Source organism: Mytilus californianus, unplaced genomic scaffold, assembly GCF_021869535.1.
Source record: "Mytilus californianus isolate M0D057914Y unplaced genomic scaffold, xbMytCali1.0.p SCAF_9, whole genome shotgun sequence".
Lineage (NCBI taxonomy): Eukaryota > Metazoa > Mollusca > Bivalvia > Mytilida > Mytilidae > Mytilus > Mytilus californianus.
This window is the reverse complement of record NW_026262745.1, coordinates 50,005,295-50,021,958: the sequence shown is the minus strand read 5'-3', so window position 1 is coordinate 50,021,958 and position 16,664 is coordinate 50,005,295. Positions and strand designations below refer to the sequence as shown.

Below are 16,664 nucleotides of genomic sequence, written 5' to 3'. Positions count from 1 at the left end.
AACATATAAATGAATCAAATAAAAAAAACATACAAGACTAAAGAAGGCCAGATGTTCCCGACTTGGGACAGGCGCAAAATGCGGCAGGGTTAAACATTTTTTGTGAGATCTCAACGCTCCCCCTATACCTTTAGCCAGTGTAGAATAAACAAACACACAGCAATAAGCACAGTAAAACTCATTTAAAAGAAGTCTGAGTCCGATATTAGAATAGGTAACAGAAGAAACTAAGCAAAATGACAATGATAACATAAATTTACAAAGGACTACTAGCAGTTACTGGCATGCCAGCTCTACACCTCAATTAAACTGATTGAAAGATTATGTCTTCATCATATGAAGTACATTAAATGTGTCCCAGAAATCTAGGTTTGACTGATTTTCATAATCGAAGTGCTGTTTCATTAGCATGATAAGTAAATTGAACACCTACAAGAAGAGTAATCAATATGTATGTGCCTTTACCAAGTCAGGCTTTCTGGTTTGACTAAGGTTTGTTTGTTGTGTGTATGTCTATCAATTGGTGGATAGTGTCGTAATGTCCAATATTTTTGGTACTTCCTGTTACATGTATATGTTTTATATATCAAAAACTTAAATTCCTTGACTTTTCATTAAAAATTTATTTATTTTTACTTATTTACAATAAAGTACACATATACAATAACAAGTACAAATTTATATATATGAAATAAATAAAATAACTTGGAAATGTCTAATTCAGATGACATTTAAACTAAACAAAGTATGTGAAGTCCAATTGCATCTGTTTGCTGGCAGCTCACACCTGGTTCTTTCATTCAAGATAGAATAGAAAGTCAAAAAGCCATTTGTTCAATCAAGTTTTCTCTTTGTATAGAGGACTGGTAAAAAATCTGTGATTGAAAACCAACCATAAAAATAATTTTAAGATTTTTTTCCCATTTTTACTATACTTTGTGCAGTTCCATATTTTTAGTTGTTTTTTTTTCATTATAAAATGGCAGTATTTTAAAAGCAGAATGAAAAATATTAAAGGAAACAATATAAAACTGCATGTTGAGTGAAATTGACTGGGAAATGATCATTTAAAGAATTATTTGAAATACATAACAAAAACCTATTCTAGCAATTGATATAACATAGTCGTGGATTTTGTATTGAAATTTCACTCAGAATTGCTTTATCAGCACCATTTACTCACTCAAACAACACAATCATATCACACATGCATTGGTCCCATTGAAATAGTGGTAAATGCTTCACAATATTTTTTTAAAATGATTTGAAAGTGAGATAAGTCAGATCTAACAATAGACACTAATGTCTCTAATATAAACTTGTCTTTTTCATGATTTTGAGGAATTCTTCTTGATTGATTTCACCGTCACCATCTCGGTCAGCTTCATCTATCATCTCCTATAATAAAATTCAGGACCAATTAAAATTCATCTAAACAGTATTGTTTTAATCTCACCCCAGGGTGAAAGTACCAAATTTTATAGGCTTCAGACACTTCCAAGACCAATAAAACTTATTCAGACACACATATGCAAGGTTTTTTTAGTCCCACTTTAGCAAAGGTTTACTGACAGACAGGAATAAGCCAACATTACCATATTTTTATAACCAATGGAGTTCATTTTCAATATAACTTCATATATATAGGTAATTTTGAAAAGTATCTTTTTTAAGTAATGTCAGTAATGCCCCTGACTGGTTGTGGTTAGGAGTGCTCACTTTCATATTCAACCATACCATATATGGAAATCCAAAACCAGGAGCCTGTAGTCAAGTGGTTGCCATTTATTACAATTAAACCATAATTGTTTTTTTTGTTAAATGTTATAAGCTTAAATCAGGTAGTGGTTTTCTCATTTGAATTGCTTTGAATATTGTAATCCTAAGACCTTTTATAGCTTACTTTATCACTTATGCATTCGTTTTGCTCATTGTTGAAGGCAGTGTGGCAACCTGTAGTTGTCTAAATCCTTGTTGTTGTGTCTTTGGTTGATTGTTGACTCATTGGCTTTCATACAAAATCTCCTTATTTTATGATATATTTGCCACTGGACATTAATGACAATAATCGTATGACAATGCTAATTACCTGTAATTCTTCATCTGTGAGATTTTCCCCTAATTCTTTTGCTACCCTTTTTAAGTTTCTGAATGAGATTTTGCCTGTCTCATCATCATCAAACAACCTGAAAGCTTTTAGAATTTCTTCTTTCACGTCTTTTTCACTCATTTTTTGTGTCATGATGGTGAGGAAATCATTGAAATCAATTGTACCTGAAAAAAAAATTGAAAAATAAAAAACCTAGAAATATGAATATTTTGTACCATACTTTGTGCATGTTGCAACAGAAGTTTAGCAACATCAGGGTTTTTTCCTAACAAAGGACTACTAGCAGTTACTGACATGCCAGCTCCAGACTTCAATTAAACTGATTGAAAGATTATGTCTTCATCATATGAAGTACATTAAATGTGTTCCAGAAATCTAGGTTTGACTGATTTTCATACTATTCTTCTAAAACCCTTTTACATATACCATACATGACTCATGGAATAAAAATGTTACAAAAAAGGTCAACAAAAATTGAAATATAAACTTCAGACTGGTAACTCAGATTTCTATTATATTCCATATATATACATAAATATAATACATAAGTTCACAGAAAAGAGTTTGGATATTTTTAAAAATCATTGAACAACTGTACCCATGTGTAGGCTCATCACTAGTCAGGGGTACTACTTGTACAAGTAATTTTTATTTACCTGAAGAAGTAAATATTAATATACTTATATAAGTAAATTTGTAGGATACTTATACAAGTGAATTTTATTTACTTGTATAGGTAAATTTTTTTTGGCTTAGTTATGTCCCTTAGACATTCAGATATTTTTACTTATACAAGTAAAAAAGTCATCCTATCTTCTTTTCTTGAATTCTTAGGACTTCTTTGCTCTAATAGAATTTTGAATTGTCTGTCCTTTGCAGATGTCTTTACTAATCATTTAAGTGTAATTTCATGGACAATGAAAATCTCATTTGTCTGTTATCTTCAGAACACTGCTCATTTACAAGCCCCCAAGGGGCAATTTTTGAAGGCCTTGCACAAATATTTAAGATCTTTGCGCAATCAGTTTCTTTGTTGAATTAATGAGATGAAACATTGAACTCTAATAAAAAATGTGGATAGTGTCCACATGTGGACACAGATGATGCCCCCGCTTGCATATCATATAGTTATAAAGGGACATAACTGAAGAACAGTAAAAGTGACGCTACCCAAATTTGAACTTGATCTGAGTTTTGTGTGTAAGTCTCATAACATTTGGTTGAGGCTAACTTAAGTAGAGAACAGAAACTAAAAATTCAGCAATTTTCTATTTTTAAAGGGGCATAACTCAATAATGGTTAAAGTGACACTACCCAAATTCAACTTGATCTGTGTTTTATCAGTGGAAGTCAAAATTAAACATTGCATTGTATAAAGCATTCATTGTAGTTGATTCAACTATAATCATGGACAAAGGAAGATAACTCCAATTTTAAAAATAACTTGATATTTAGAAGAAAATAAAAATTTTGCAATTTTTTCCATTTATAAAGGGGCATAACTCTAGAACGGTTAAAGTGACGCCACCAAAATTCATACTTGATCTGTGTTTTGTAGGTAATAAGCCTTGTGTATAAGTTTCATAACATTTGGTTGAGGCAAACTTAAGTTAGAGAACGGAAACTAAAAATTTTGCAATTTTTCCATTTATAAAGGGGCATAACTCTAGAACGGTTAAAATGATGCCACCAAAATTCAAACTTGATCTGTGTTTTGTGAAAATAAGCATTGTGTATAAGTTTCATAACATTTGGTTGAGGCAAACTCAAGTTAGAGAACGGAAACCAATTTTGGGACGTACGGACGGACGTACATACGTACGTACGTACAGACAAGGGTAAAACTTAATGCCCCCACCGCTACGGCGGGGGCATAAAAATTATGAGCTAACCTGAGAAAAATTGTTAAAGGCATGTTTTTACATCTCAAAACTTGAGAATTTTTGTGGGATTGTAAAAAAAAAATTACTTATACAAGTAAATTTTTAAGAAAATTAAGGGGAGATTATTCAAACATTATAATTAACTTATATAAGTTAATATAATTTACTTCTTCAAGTAAATAAAGATTACTTGTACAAGTAGTACCCCTGACTAAACGCAAAATATTTTTTCCCCAGTCTTAAAAGAAACTTTTTTCTTCTACTATATGTCATGTATGTACTTGAATTTTCCTGTCAGAATGTCTTTTTTTTATGTCAATCTGATAAAATACAGATCTTGTGTCTAAGCTTTGCTTACAAAATCTAAAATCACTCTGTTTTACTTTTTGTTATGGTAATTATTTCATCAGCCAATGAAATTTCAACCTTCAAATTTTTGAAGGTGTGTATAAATCAGACAAAACCAGAGGATTCTGAAAGTTCTTAAAACAGAAAGAATAGAATGTTTTCAGATCCTTGTAAGCAAATTAGGGGGATAATTATCAGAACTCTGAACTGAGATGATGTTATGTGTAGTCAGTGGTCCACATATGACTTTTAATCATGTTAATTATTAGGTATTATAAACAGCTTGGTACAAAATGTATAAATTACTAGCAGTAATTCACAGATTAAAAATAACGATGGAGTAAACCCTTCTTTATAATTAAAATAAATAAGAATTTGTTTTTATTTGATTGTACACACAGGTAAAAAGTACTTAGTAATAAACTATTCTGGATAGCATGTTAAATGATCAGAATTGATTTAGAATTAGAATAGGTATATATACTTGTTTAAGGGTTACACAGCTATTAAACAGGTGATTTCACCATGTTTATACAATTTAATTTGTGTTGCTGCCTTAATTAAACCAATTTCATATACTATAAGAAGTCAGATCATATGTGAAATGATGTGCTAACAAACCTGATCCATCTTTATCTATCTCTTGTATCATTTTCTTTATTTCTTCTTTCTTTGGTTCAAATCCTAATGCCCTCATGGCTACCTATAAGATAAAACACTTGTAATTTATTAGCTCCACTGCTTTCTACATTATGTATGTTAAATTCTGCAATTTCAAGCATTCGTAACTATTTTATCATAAGTTTAAATAAAGTGCCAGTTATTTGCTGTCAAAATTATACTGTATTCAGGCTTGTGCTGAATTATCTGTTGACACAGAGATATGTCTCACCTTTATGTAATTTTGATAATATATCATGTTTTATTTTATTTTCATGGATTCAGTTTATATCATGTTTTATTTTATTTCATGGATATTTGATTTTGATGTATTGCTGAGTGTGTATACATACATGCCTTCAGGAAATGTGTACTTTGTTGAACATTTAAATTTGGGGTTTATCTATACCCACGAAAATGAGTATCCCTTGAATAATAACTAACCCCATAAACTGCAGTATATTAAAGTAAGAAAATTGTCTGACTTCAAATAATTGATTCCTAAAATTTACATCATAATCTTTAGTTTACAGACCTACAAAAATATTACATATATACATGTATGATGCCTTATAATTAGTTACAAAATATACCAAGGTTTAAGACGTTGGAACCAGAAGCTCAAGATATTTGAAATAATTGAACGAATATTCAGACACAAGATGGAACATCTGTACAGTCTGCACCATTCGCCACTAGTCTGATGCCCCAGACTAGTAAAACTTTATTCAGATTAGTAAGTACTTGCAAAATTTTGTTTAGATACATAAGAAAAATAAGGGAATATTGGTCTTTGGACTAGTAGTCGGAAAAGAATTTGGTGCAGACTGTTTGTACATGCTGTATTTTACCTTTAATTCTTTGGCATCTATTGTTCCTGATCCATCTGTATCAAACAAATCAAAAGCTTCTCTAATTTCCTGTTTTTGTTCTTCTGTCAAATCTGGTTTGGCACCTCCCTTTTTTCTACCCCCTCCTGCTAGAGCTGTCTTTTTTCCGTAGCTAGACTACAAAAGATATAAATGTTTTCTAAGTTACCTTGTAAATAAACTCATCATGTTGCTATTTGAATTATCAAATGATTACAATATAAATAATTAATGTACCAGCAAAAAAATGTGTTAACATCATGAGGCTATATATAAATACATACATTGTACAAATGTTGTAAATAGAATTATATTATAATATAACATGTACAAGAAAAAAACCTTTAAACATTTGAACATTAGTTTTGTATGATTGTGATGTCATGTTTTGATTTATACACTCAGCAATATTCAAAATATGGCGAAACACAATAAATGATCAGTAAGTTAGGAATATGCATATATTTTTATAGGAATCTAATGTTTGCCAACAATGTTAAGTACAATGAAGTACACTTTATCATCCCCTTTTTTCTTTCTTTTATTTGTACATGTTCATTTCTTTAGTGTAAGGCATCTGTCATTTCAGATTTTCACAATAATTTTCCATCCTCAAACCAGGTCAAAAAGTGCTATAATTAGAAAATGATCATATTGGACATGTTGGATACGACCTCGAAAATATATATAAAAAAAAAACAAAAATGAAAATATCAGCATAAATTAAAAGCTTAAAATAATGTAGGGCTTTCAATAGAAGCCGGTAGCCTGCAGTTTTCTCCGTCTATAGCACGGAAATCAGCCGGCTACTTTGCCCCAAAGTGTATTGTTGAAAATCACAAAAAAATGTTTTAGAGAGGGATCGATATGTTGACAATAGTTTTATTTTCAACATTGTTGTGTTTAAAATGAAATTTCCTTGTTGTGCATTCGTATATGTGCGAACTGGATCGCTGTCAGTCTCTCCTTTAGAGTAATGCAACAATAGTAGTTACCAGTCAGGGGACTTACTTAAATGAATGATTTCTAAATCACTGATTCAAGCAACATTTTGTCCACAAATGTTGGAACTTCAATTTCCAACATTTTTCTTATGTGGCTGAACAAAGTTTAGCAAAAACTTATTAGTCAGAATAAAATTTCACTAGTCTGGGGCATCAGACTAGTGGCTAACGGTGCAGACTGATAGTTTACACTTGTCTTCAGCAGTGACATATAATAAGGCCAACCTTAAAAATATGTTTGTTTGCAGTTTTCCGACTGTACCTTCAGACTGCAGGGTCGGTAGGTAGGAAAAATATTTTATTTTATCAGCCAGAATAATGTTTAAACACCCATTTTAACACAAACCAAGTTTCTTTTGAAGAAAAAACATTTTAAAACAACAAACACTGAAAACCAGCATGAAATGAACAGGCATTTTCAGGTAAACACCTTTTTAGCCAAAACTGAAACTTAACATAGTGTCATTATACAATTTATGACATAAATGTATGGTATTATGAAATACTGGAACACTTATAAACAAGGAATGACTAGAATTGTTGTAAAGAAACATATTCACTGACAAATATGCATATTTACTAGAATGTTTTCTTGAGTAGAGAGAGAAAAATGTAGATATTAAAGATTCAAAGGAGTGTTAAAAACAAAAAAATCAACCATTGAATCTTCCTCAATTGAAAAAAAAGACAACTTAAAAAAAAAAAAATTAGACATCTGACTGTTATAAAGGTTATATTTGGAAAGATATGTTGATGCCAGGCTTTAATCAAAACAAACAAAAATCTTAAGACTAGCTTTGGGGTGAAATCCATAGCACCCCATTAAAAGTAAATGGTCTGTACTGAAATCAAATGCTTTGACTGCATAAAAAAATTGGCATCATAGCTCCTAGCTAAGGACATATTTCAATTCAATTCACACAGGCCTCACAGTTTGGGTATATTTAATATTGTAAGAGAGAGAAAAATTGCAATGAGTGGGACAGCCCCCCTTATCCTAAAGGAGCATACTCATTGCAATCGAAGATAGATTTGATACAGAGAGAATATATTTATTTCTTAAGCCAAATATTCATTTTCTCTACATCTTTGTGTAGTTTGTGTGGCTTCTTATTGATTTAAAATTTGAAACGCGTCCTTCCACCGTTCAGGCGTGTTTACATGTATCCATGAAGTCACGGAGGAATGGTTTCATCTTTATCGTCTTCACGACGATTTAAAGAAAATATGGCATACTTCAGGCTGCTGTCGAATTGTTGAACCACTGATATTGGTTCCATAAAGTCCGTCTCAAAAGATTCTGTATCCGATTTTTTTGAGACAGAAACGGTTATCGTGTCGGTTTTATGAATATCCGCTGCATCATCGTCAATGATATCATCGAAGGCATCATTCCGTGTGCAATTCTGCCTGAATCAGTATAAACAGTTTACTGTGAAACTTTTCTGTGTATTATTTGTCTTAAAATTGACAGAAGACGACAGAATAAAGTACTCCTCCATGTCTTCATGGATACAGTACAACCTGTGACTTCCTCTTAGTTATGTCCACCCTCTTGTATGGTCACCATCGAATGTTGGCCATTTACTGGGGTCATAAAACATAGGTTAATGTTATATCTAATTATGTTACCTGTTGAAATCAATCAGGGTTTAGGTTTTCAGCTTGTATGTTTCATTAAAATTTACCTGTACAGGTAACTCAGGTTTTTTCTCAAATTGACATATCACCTTTTCTTTAAAATGTAGAATAGAATGTTGTTTAAGACTTTGTTTATTCATATCATTTGTTGATTTTTCTGTCTTTAAATTTACATATTTTCCTTTTTTTTATAATGTCATTTTTTATGTTTTATTTGTTTTTTTTGGCTTCTTATTCTTTTAATTTCTTCTTGGAAAGAATCTTGAGTAGAAATGAAAAAAATTCAAAGATAAAAGTAAAGTTATTGACTAGCATTTGAAAACAAAACAGAGAATCCTTTAAATAATTATTTTTACAGTAAAAAAAAGTTATTGTACATGATGTACATGGTATTCAATTGTTTGTTTGCATTACTAAATGAATTATTATTAATTATAACTTATAATCATGCAAATGATATGTTTAAAGGAACCATGAAGCAAGTAATTTAACAAGCCTGTTTCTTAACTAATTAAAACTATCAATATCATGAATATCAATCCTTTTACAATAAATTTTGTTAACAAAGTTGTACAATCTATTTTCATGATTATTATTCAGGAAAACTAAAAATATCATTTATATGGTACATGTATAGGAATAAACTATCTTTGTTTATCTTTTATATTTTTCAAAATCTCAAAACTGGAGTTGTGCATGAAGAATCACTAGAGACTTAAATTTTCCAAATGGCTATCTAGTTATCATCAAATTTTGATATATATGCTATTCATAATGAAAAATCTTCTTATCTGTATATTGATCTGAATAAAGTAAATCTTATGAAAAGAAATTATTTAAAGAAAAAATTGTCTTGCTTTTTGAAATAATTGTAAACTTATCAAATATGTTATCTTCAGTTTGGCTAATTTTGTCAGTTAACAGGCAAAATTTGTCTCCAGAAAAAATAAAGTACACTTCTATATAGATTGTGACATTTTTATGGTCTATTAATTAAATCACTTTTTGTGTTCTGTGTATTATATTGTCTAAACTGCATGGCTGGCATATCCATGATACATATTCTTGGTATACATTTGCAAAGAATATTTCACTCAACTAGGGCCTTTTAGAGAAAGTTAATAATTGCAGGGACTTGAATGAATTAGATTCTTTAAAGCCCTTGATTAAAAATGAATTTTAAGAAAAAAAATAAGAATATTTTTGAAAATAAAATAAAAACTTATGATGAAAACAGTAAACTCAAATGCTTCACTCAGTAAAGAATTAGTGGTCATAATTTAGAAATAGAAAATGGTGGATAAAAGTTCCTATAAAGGATAGAATTGTTTGTAAAATTAACATAACAACTTAGAGATAATCTATTTGAAAATTGTTTACTTTCTCATAATTATGTCTCTGACTAGTTTATGAATAAAATCTTGAATCTTATGAATAAAATCTTGAATCTTATGAATAAAATCTTAACCAAGAACAAAAAGTAAAAGAAATGCTAAACCTCTATAACATGGAACATGTTTAAAATATTTTCTCCTTTATAAAAAAAAAGTCATTAGAACTGAAGGTAAAACCTAATTATTTTTTCCATGTGTTTTGATTTCTTATAAAATTGTTATTTCTTTGCATTATAATGATTGTTTTTGGTTTTTTTGTCAGAAACTTGATTAAATTGTAATATGTTTATATGACAACAAAAATATTATCAATTTTTTCTGTAATGAATATTTTGAATATACATGTATTTATTCAATAGAAAAATAATGAATTGCCCAAATTTTATTTAGAATAAGTCCTAAAGATCATCTTAAACATTTGTTTAACCATGTTAAATGCAGTAAGTATAAACAATTTTGATTTTAGAAAATTAATTTGAGAAACACCCGTTCAATGGAAAAAGGCAGGCGATGTGAAAGTTTGCATTATATTAGAAGATGATACTCATTTATTATTCACTTGCCAAAAAATACATGTAAAAAATAACTTTAATTAATAGAATTATTTAAAAGGTATAACATCAAAACAAACAGTCATGAGAAAATTTTTACCAAAAAAAAGTTAGGAAGCTATATGTTCAACTAGTTTTTTTATTTCATTTTATTTTAGAATTTTCTTGTCATAATCACAGTTATTAAATTTGACAAACACATATATTTTACCTGAGACACTTTACCTGTGAGTTATATAATTTTAACACTTCGATGCAGTCATGATTTCCCTTTATCACCCTTTTGTGTATTAATTAAGCAACAGGAGGTATAATGATGGACATTTAGGGCCATCATGGTGACCATATTTTTTATGGCCACCATTAATAAGGCCAACCTTAAAAATATGTTTGTTTGCAGTTTTCCGACTGTACCTTCAGACTGCAGGGTCGGTAGGTAGGAAAAATATTTTATTTTATCAGCCAGAATAAAGTTTAAACAAGTAGTTTAACACAAACAAAGTTTCTTGTGAAGAAAAAAAAATTTTAAAACAACAAACACTGAAAACCAACATGAAATGAACAGGCATTTTCAGGTTAACACCTTTTTAACCAAAACTGAAACTTAACATAGTGTCATTATACAATTTATGACATAAATTTATGGTATTATGAAATACTGGAACACTTATAAACAAGGAATGACTAGAATTGTTGTAAAGAAACATATTCACTGACATATATATGCATCTTTACTAGAAGTTTTCATGAGTAGAGTATTTGCATCAGAAAAATGTAGATATTAAAGATTCAAAAGACAATTTAGGAGTGTGTTAAAAAAAGATTGAATCTTCCTCAATTATAAAAAAAAGACAATTTAAAAAAAAATATATAAGACATCTGACATAAAGGTTATATTTGGAAAGATATGTTGATGCCAGGCTTTAATTAAAACAAACAAAAATCTTAAGTCTAGCTTTGGGGTGAAATTCATAGCACCCCATTAAAAGTAAATGGTCTGTACTGAAATGTTTGACTGCATAAAAAATTGGCATCATAGCTCCTAGCTAAGGACATATTTCAATTCAATTCACACAGGCCACACATTTTGGGTATATTTAATATTGTAAGAGAGAGAATAATTGCAATGAGTGGGACAGCCCCCCTTATCCTAAAGGAGCATACTCATTGCAATCGAAGATAGATTTGATACAGAGAGAATATATTTATTTCTCAAGCCAACCATTCATTTTCTCTACATCATGTACATCTTTGTGTAGTTAGTGTGGCTTCTTATTGATTTAACATTTCAAATGCGTCCTTCCACCGTACAGGCGTGTTTACAGTTATCCATGAAGTCACGGAGGAGTCTGTTTCCTCTTAGTCGTCTTCACAACGATTTAAAGAAAATATGGCATACTTCAAGATGCTGTCAAATTATTGAACCACTGATATTGGTTCCATAAAGTCAGTCTCAAAAGATTCTGTATCCGATTTGTTTGAGACAGAAACGGTTATCGTGTCGGTTTTATGAATATCCGCTGCATCATCGTCAATGATATCATCGAAGACATCATTCTGTGTGCAATTCTGCCTGAATCAGTATAAACAGTTTACTATGAAACTTTTCTGTGTATTATTTGTCTTAAACTTGACAGAAGACGACAGAATAAAGTACTCCTCCATGATAGGCCCAAGACCACAATTAATGATCCCGCTTACGAATATAGTTCCTTTTAATCAGAGTGTATTTTTTCTTAATTTTTTTTCTTTCCTTTCCTCACTCATTTCTTAGTTTTTTTTTGGTGGAAATAAAAGAAGAGAGGTGAAATAAACTTTTGGATGTTGTATTTAAACTGATTTTGATATGGAAAGAGTGATTAGGCCAGGTGCAAAAAGGTGATATTTACAGTTTTCAGAACATCTCTTGACTTGTCCATAGGGGTATGGATGTGTATTGGCTAAATTTGTGAGAGTCATTGGTTCAATCTTTCTGAATTTTGTATATATTTTTGGACTAGTTCTATACATTACACACACAAAAGATTTGACAAAAATGCATGGTGCAATTTTTTCAATGAAACAAAACGTTATAAAGAACTAATAGGGGAATTTAATTGTGGTCTGTGGCCATGACTTCGTGGATACCTGTAAACAATCTCCATGTGCTTTACCATTAAAAGGTCCGATGAACGCTTGACAGGAAGAGAAGAAAAACCGAACTTCAAACATGTAATTGACCTAGACTCGAAATCAATTCCGGAAACGACCCGAAATTCCTGATCGAGTCAATTGAAGTATTAAAAATAATTTCTTCAAATTAAAAGCAATAAAATTTTCACAGTCGGGCGGATTTTCGAAGGTCGGTCGGTAAACTGTAAACAAACAATATTTTAATTTAAGCCTAAGATAATGTCACAGGTAGTACTGTACCTGTAAACAATCTCCATGTGCTTTACCATTAAAGGGTCTGATGAACGCTTGACAGAAAGGGAAGAAAAACCAAACTTCAAACATGTAATTGACCTAGACTCGAAATCAATTCCGGAAACGACCCGAAATTCCGGATCGAGTAAATAGAAGTATTAAAAATAATTTCTTCAAATTAAAAGCAATAAAAGGTTCACAGTCGGGCGGATTTTCGAAGGTCGGTCGGTAAACTGCAAACAAACAATATTTTAATTTAAGCCTAAATTGTATCAAAAAATGTGTATTAACAAATACATAGAGAAAAAGGGGTCCTGACAGCTAAGATAAGAAAAAAGAATATTGCCACATCAATGAGTAACACATGACAATATACCCTATGGGTAGTGCTCGGTATCGGGTCTGTTCGCTCCCAATAGACGTTCGCCCCCTATTTTATTCAAATACTGGTTGAATTATTAGATGTTTTTAGATGTATTTATCAAAAAATTTTAATTTTCATTAATAATCAGGGTTGGCAAAGTAATATTCCGGGCGGGAAAACCTGGGGTTTCCCGGGCTGGGCAATACTCCTAGAAACGGGTAATACTGGGTAATATGATTTTTCAAGCTAATTTTTACTCAAAATAGCAAAGACTTGTTGTACATGTTGTAGTTTAATAGTATTATAGCTAAATATATACATTTTATACAGATAACCATTGAGAGTCATTCCTAAAGATTGAAAATTCAATTTCTTCCTTTCCTCCACTAATTCTATGTAGGCAGAATACAAGTTTTGGGCATTTCAGGATATCTTGTTAATTTCCAAGCTTGTTTCAATATTAAATCCAAGTTGAAAAAATGCATTTTATTGCAGTGTTTTATTGAATTGTAAATTTTAATTGTTATACAATCATATTGCTAAATTAACACCCTAAGGGGACAGACCATGAACACTTATAGAAATCAAAAGGCTGATTATTGTTATATAAACAAATATGTATTATAATCTGAATAATTACTTATTAATTAGTGATGTACATGATGTACATAAACATACATGTATGCTAAGACTTAGTAAACATTTTTAGTAATGAACAAAAAATGTTTAAAAGTAATTTTCCTTACACATGTTACATAGAATTGTTAATTCTTAATATTAATTATATTTATTAACATGATTAAAAAAACCAAATTGAATTCTTCGACTTTAATGTATTGCGTTTGTGATTAATCACTGAATCCTCTTTAAAATTCAGGCCAGTATTTCATATTACCCAGTAAAACTCGGTTTTCCCAGTATTTCCCACTGGGCTGGGCAATACTCATAAAACCCGGGTTTTTGCCAACCCTGTAATAATAAAAATTCTGGAATTTTTAAATGAAATATTTTTTTTTTGTGATTTGATGATTAATTATTAAATGTTTATTATGTATGAAACTGATTTGTTTTAAATTGGTATTGACAAAGACAAATTTAGTATTTTTTGTTGTGTTTGAAAATCATGATTGTTGTTATAACTAGCTTTGATGTAAATACTTCATGTACATTTTGTAGCTAGCTTGGTATGAGTAAACTCAATGAAGATTTGGTATCTTCTGCCTTTCTTTTTAATAAAAGTCTTAAGACTGTTAGATGAATGAACTTTGCCTTAATCAGTTAATCTTCATGACAATCTTTTATTCATGATTCATTTCTTCAAAATAATTAATAAAACGCTAAAGGAAACGTGTTTACGTTTTAAGAATGTCACTTTATTTTTAGGAAACAATAAAATAAAATTGTTTATAGCACTACCCTTATTTAAACACAATTAAAAATGTATTCAACACAAAACCAATAAAAAGGGTGCGAACGTGAACGGGAGAAAGAAGAAAACCATAAATATACCAGTTTTAATGCCCTATATCATATAGCTTTGTAAACTCTTTTCTACATGTTGAGAGTTTAATAACTTGAATAATTATTTGTTTTAAAAAATGCATATATGTTCTTCAATCTTGTTAAAAAGGTAAAACTGTTGCACATAGCAAGTTTACAGCCTTCTTCCTCTTTTACAAGCAACACCTGCATCATACAATATTTTTTTTACAGAAAGTGAAAAGTGGTTAATTGACACACACAAAATTACATTGTGCCGCTCATGCAAGCTCAGTCTTGCTCAAAATTAAGTTCATGTCTTGTTAGTCATTATTTTTGTCTCATAGATTTCTTATCATCTGTTCTTTTTTAACATGTTCGGAGATGAATATTATGGAAAGAAAAAAGGCAAAATAGTGTATAATATTGTCCATTTTATATAAATAACATACCATTATCTGTTTTTGTTGATCTTCGAAACGGGCAAGCGCTGATTTCCCGGATGTTACAACGAACTGAATTATTTTGAGAAATCTGATTGGTTTAAAATTTATGTAATTTAAGTTACAGGCGCGGTTCTTTTAAACGTAACAGTGCTATCCGTGTCGTAATGTTCTTACAAAGATCAGTGGCGGATCCAGAGGGGGGCGTAGAAGGCGTACGCCCCCTTTGCTTGCACTTTTTTTTTTTTTGGTAAAATTATTAATCAGACTAGACTTCGCGAACTTTGCCATTTCCCGTCTTTACTTATAAAAATATTTTTCGCTCGTATTTACTGTAATATATTATTGATTATGTCAAAGTCGTGTGATTCGCTACGGTGGAGTTGACCAGTACGTCGAAAAAAACGTCACTCAGTCATTTTGAAATTCAAATTACAGTAACACGTGCATTGCTCTAGGCTGAGGATGACAAGCATGACGCCTTCAAAGCGACAAAGTATTGAGCAAGAACGTACTGACTTCTATTTCACAATTCCACCCAACAGAAAGTAATACTCTATTACACTCTCATGAAAAAAAAAAGTTCCACAGCAATATTATTTACCTACGAAAACATGTTTAACCCCACACGCCCCAGCCCATTGATAACATTGCTGAATAGTGATCCCCAGTCAGTAAGCTCTAGATATAGATTTAAAGTCTAAGGTATACGGACGATTTGATTTGAGGGGGCAGTCTGAGATATTTAAGAGAAACATTTCTGACCCTAATTTTTGCCTTAAACAAAAATTCGGGCCGTATCTGGATTGAAAACAATAATCTTGTCCACTTTATTGCTATTAGAAAAAAATATTTTCAACAAAATTATTTAGCATTAAATGAACATGATGAATAAAAAACGGGCGTAATTTTTTTCTTTTTTTTGGGGGGGGGGGGGGGTTGCATGTGAATCCCATATCTGACCGGAATGTCTGTTTCGCCGAACTGATATACTGAATACTTTTTTCAAGGCCCGACTGCAACCTGCCTGCTGGGTGTGGCCTATATGTCTCCATGTGTCGACCGTTATTCACAACTTCATTGTCATTTCCAACTCATTCATAGCCTTTGGTTGATTTGGAACCCCTCACTTCCCTTGTTGGTTGAAACATTTCAACCAAACATTTGGATAAAAATTGCTTGTTTGTCTTTCTTCGTGTCGGTCGTATTGTAAATTTCATTGAATAGCCGTATATCTTGTTTACAACAAGAAATCTGTGAGGTTATGCTAACTAACCATACAACAAACGAGAATTTTCCATCTCCATTTTTTACTGACAAATCCCACATCAGATATATTAATTAGTACATAGTTTTGGATCCATCCAATCATTCTATAATAGACAATTAATGGAGAGAATACGGCACCAAAAATGTCCAACCCCTACACTTTAACTATAAAATGCATTTTTCACTTATTTTATGTTTTTTAGCCAAAAAAAAAGTCCAAAAAATTATTCGCCCCGCTCCGCT

The 16,664-nt window shown here is 30.9% G+C and overlaps 1 protein-coding gene across 1 annotated transcript; it reads right to left on the bottom strand.

Moving 5' to 3' along the window:
• Positions 1 to 603: 603 nt before the first annotated feature.
• On the bottom strand, positions 604 to 15,223 carry LOC127714831 (uncharacterized). Its single transcript, XM_052220863.1, has 5 exons — positions 15,162 to 15,223; positions 5,853 to 6,008; positions 4,963 to 5,044; positions 2,090 to 2,274; positions 604 to 1,398 (listed from the first exon to the last, which is right to left on the bottom strand). The coding sequence occupies exons 1-5, from the start codon at positions 15,162 to 15,164 to the stop codon at positions 1,309 to 1,311; spliced, it is 516 nt and encodes a 171-aa protein (XP_052076823.1). The 5' UTR covers positions 15,165 to 15,223; the 3' UTR covers positions 604 to 1,308.
• Between the last annotated feature and the right edge of the window lie 1,441 nt (positions 15,224 to 16,664).

What these genes read in the sequence shown, in the direction of transcription:
- LOC127714831 (XM_052220863.1), bottom strand. An exon ending in TAGATGCCAAAGAATTAAAG is followed by an intron (nt 5,045 to 5,852) that starts GTAAAATACAGC and finishes TTTATCTTATAG; the next exon opens with GTAGCCATGAGGGCATTAGG. An exon ending in GATAGATAAAGATGGATCAG is followed by an intron (nt 2,275 to 4,962) that starts GTTTGTTAGCAC and finishes TTTTTTTTTCAG; the next exon opens with GTACAATTGATTTCAATGAT.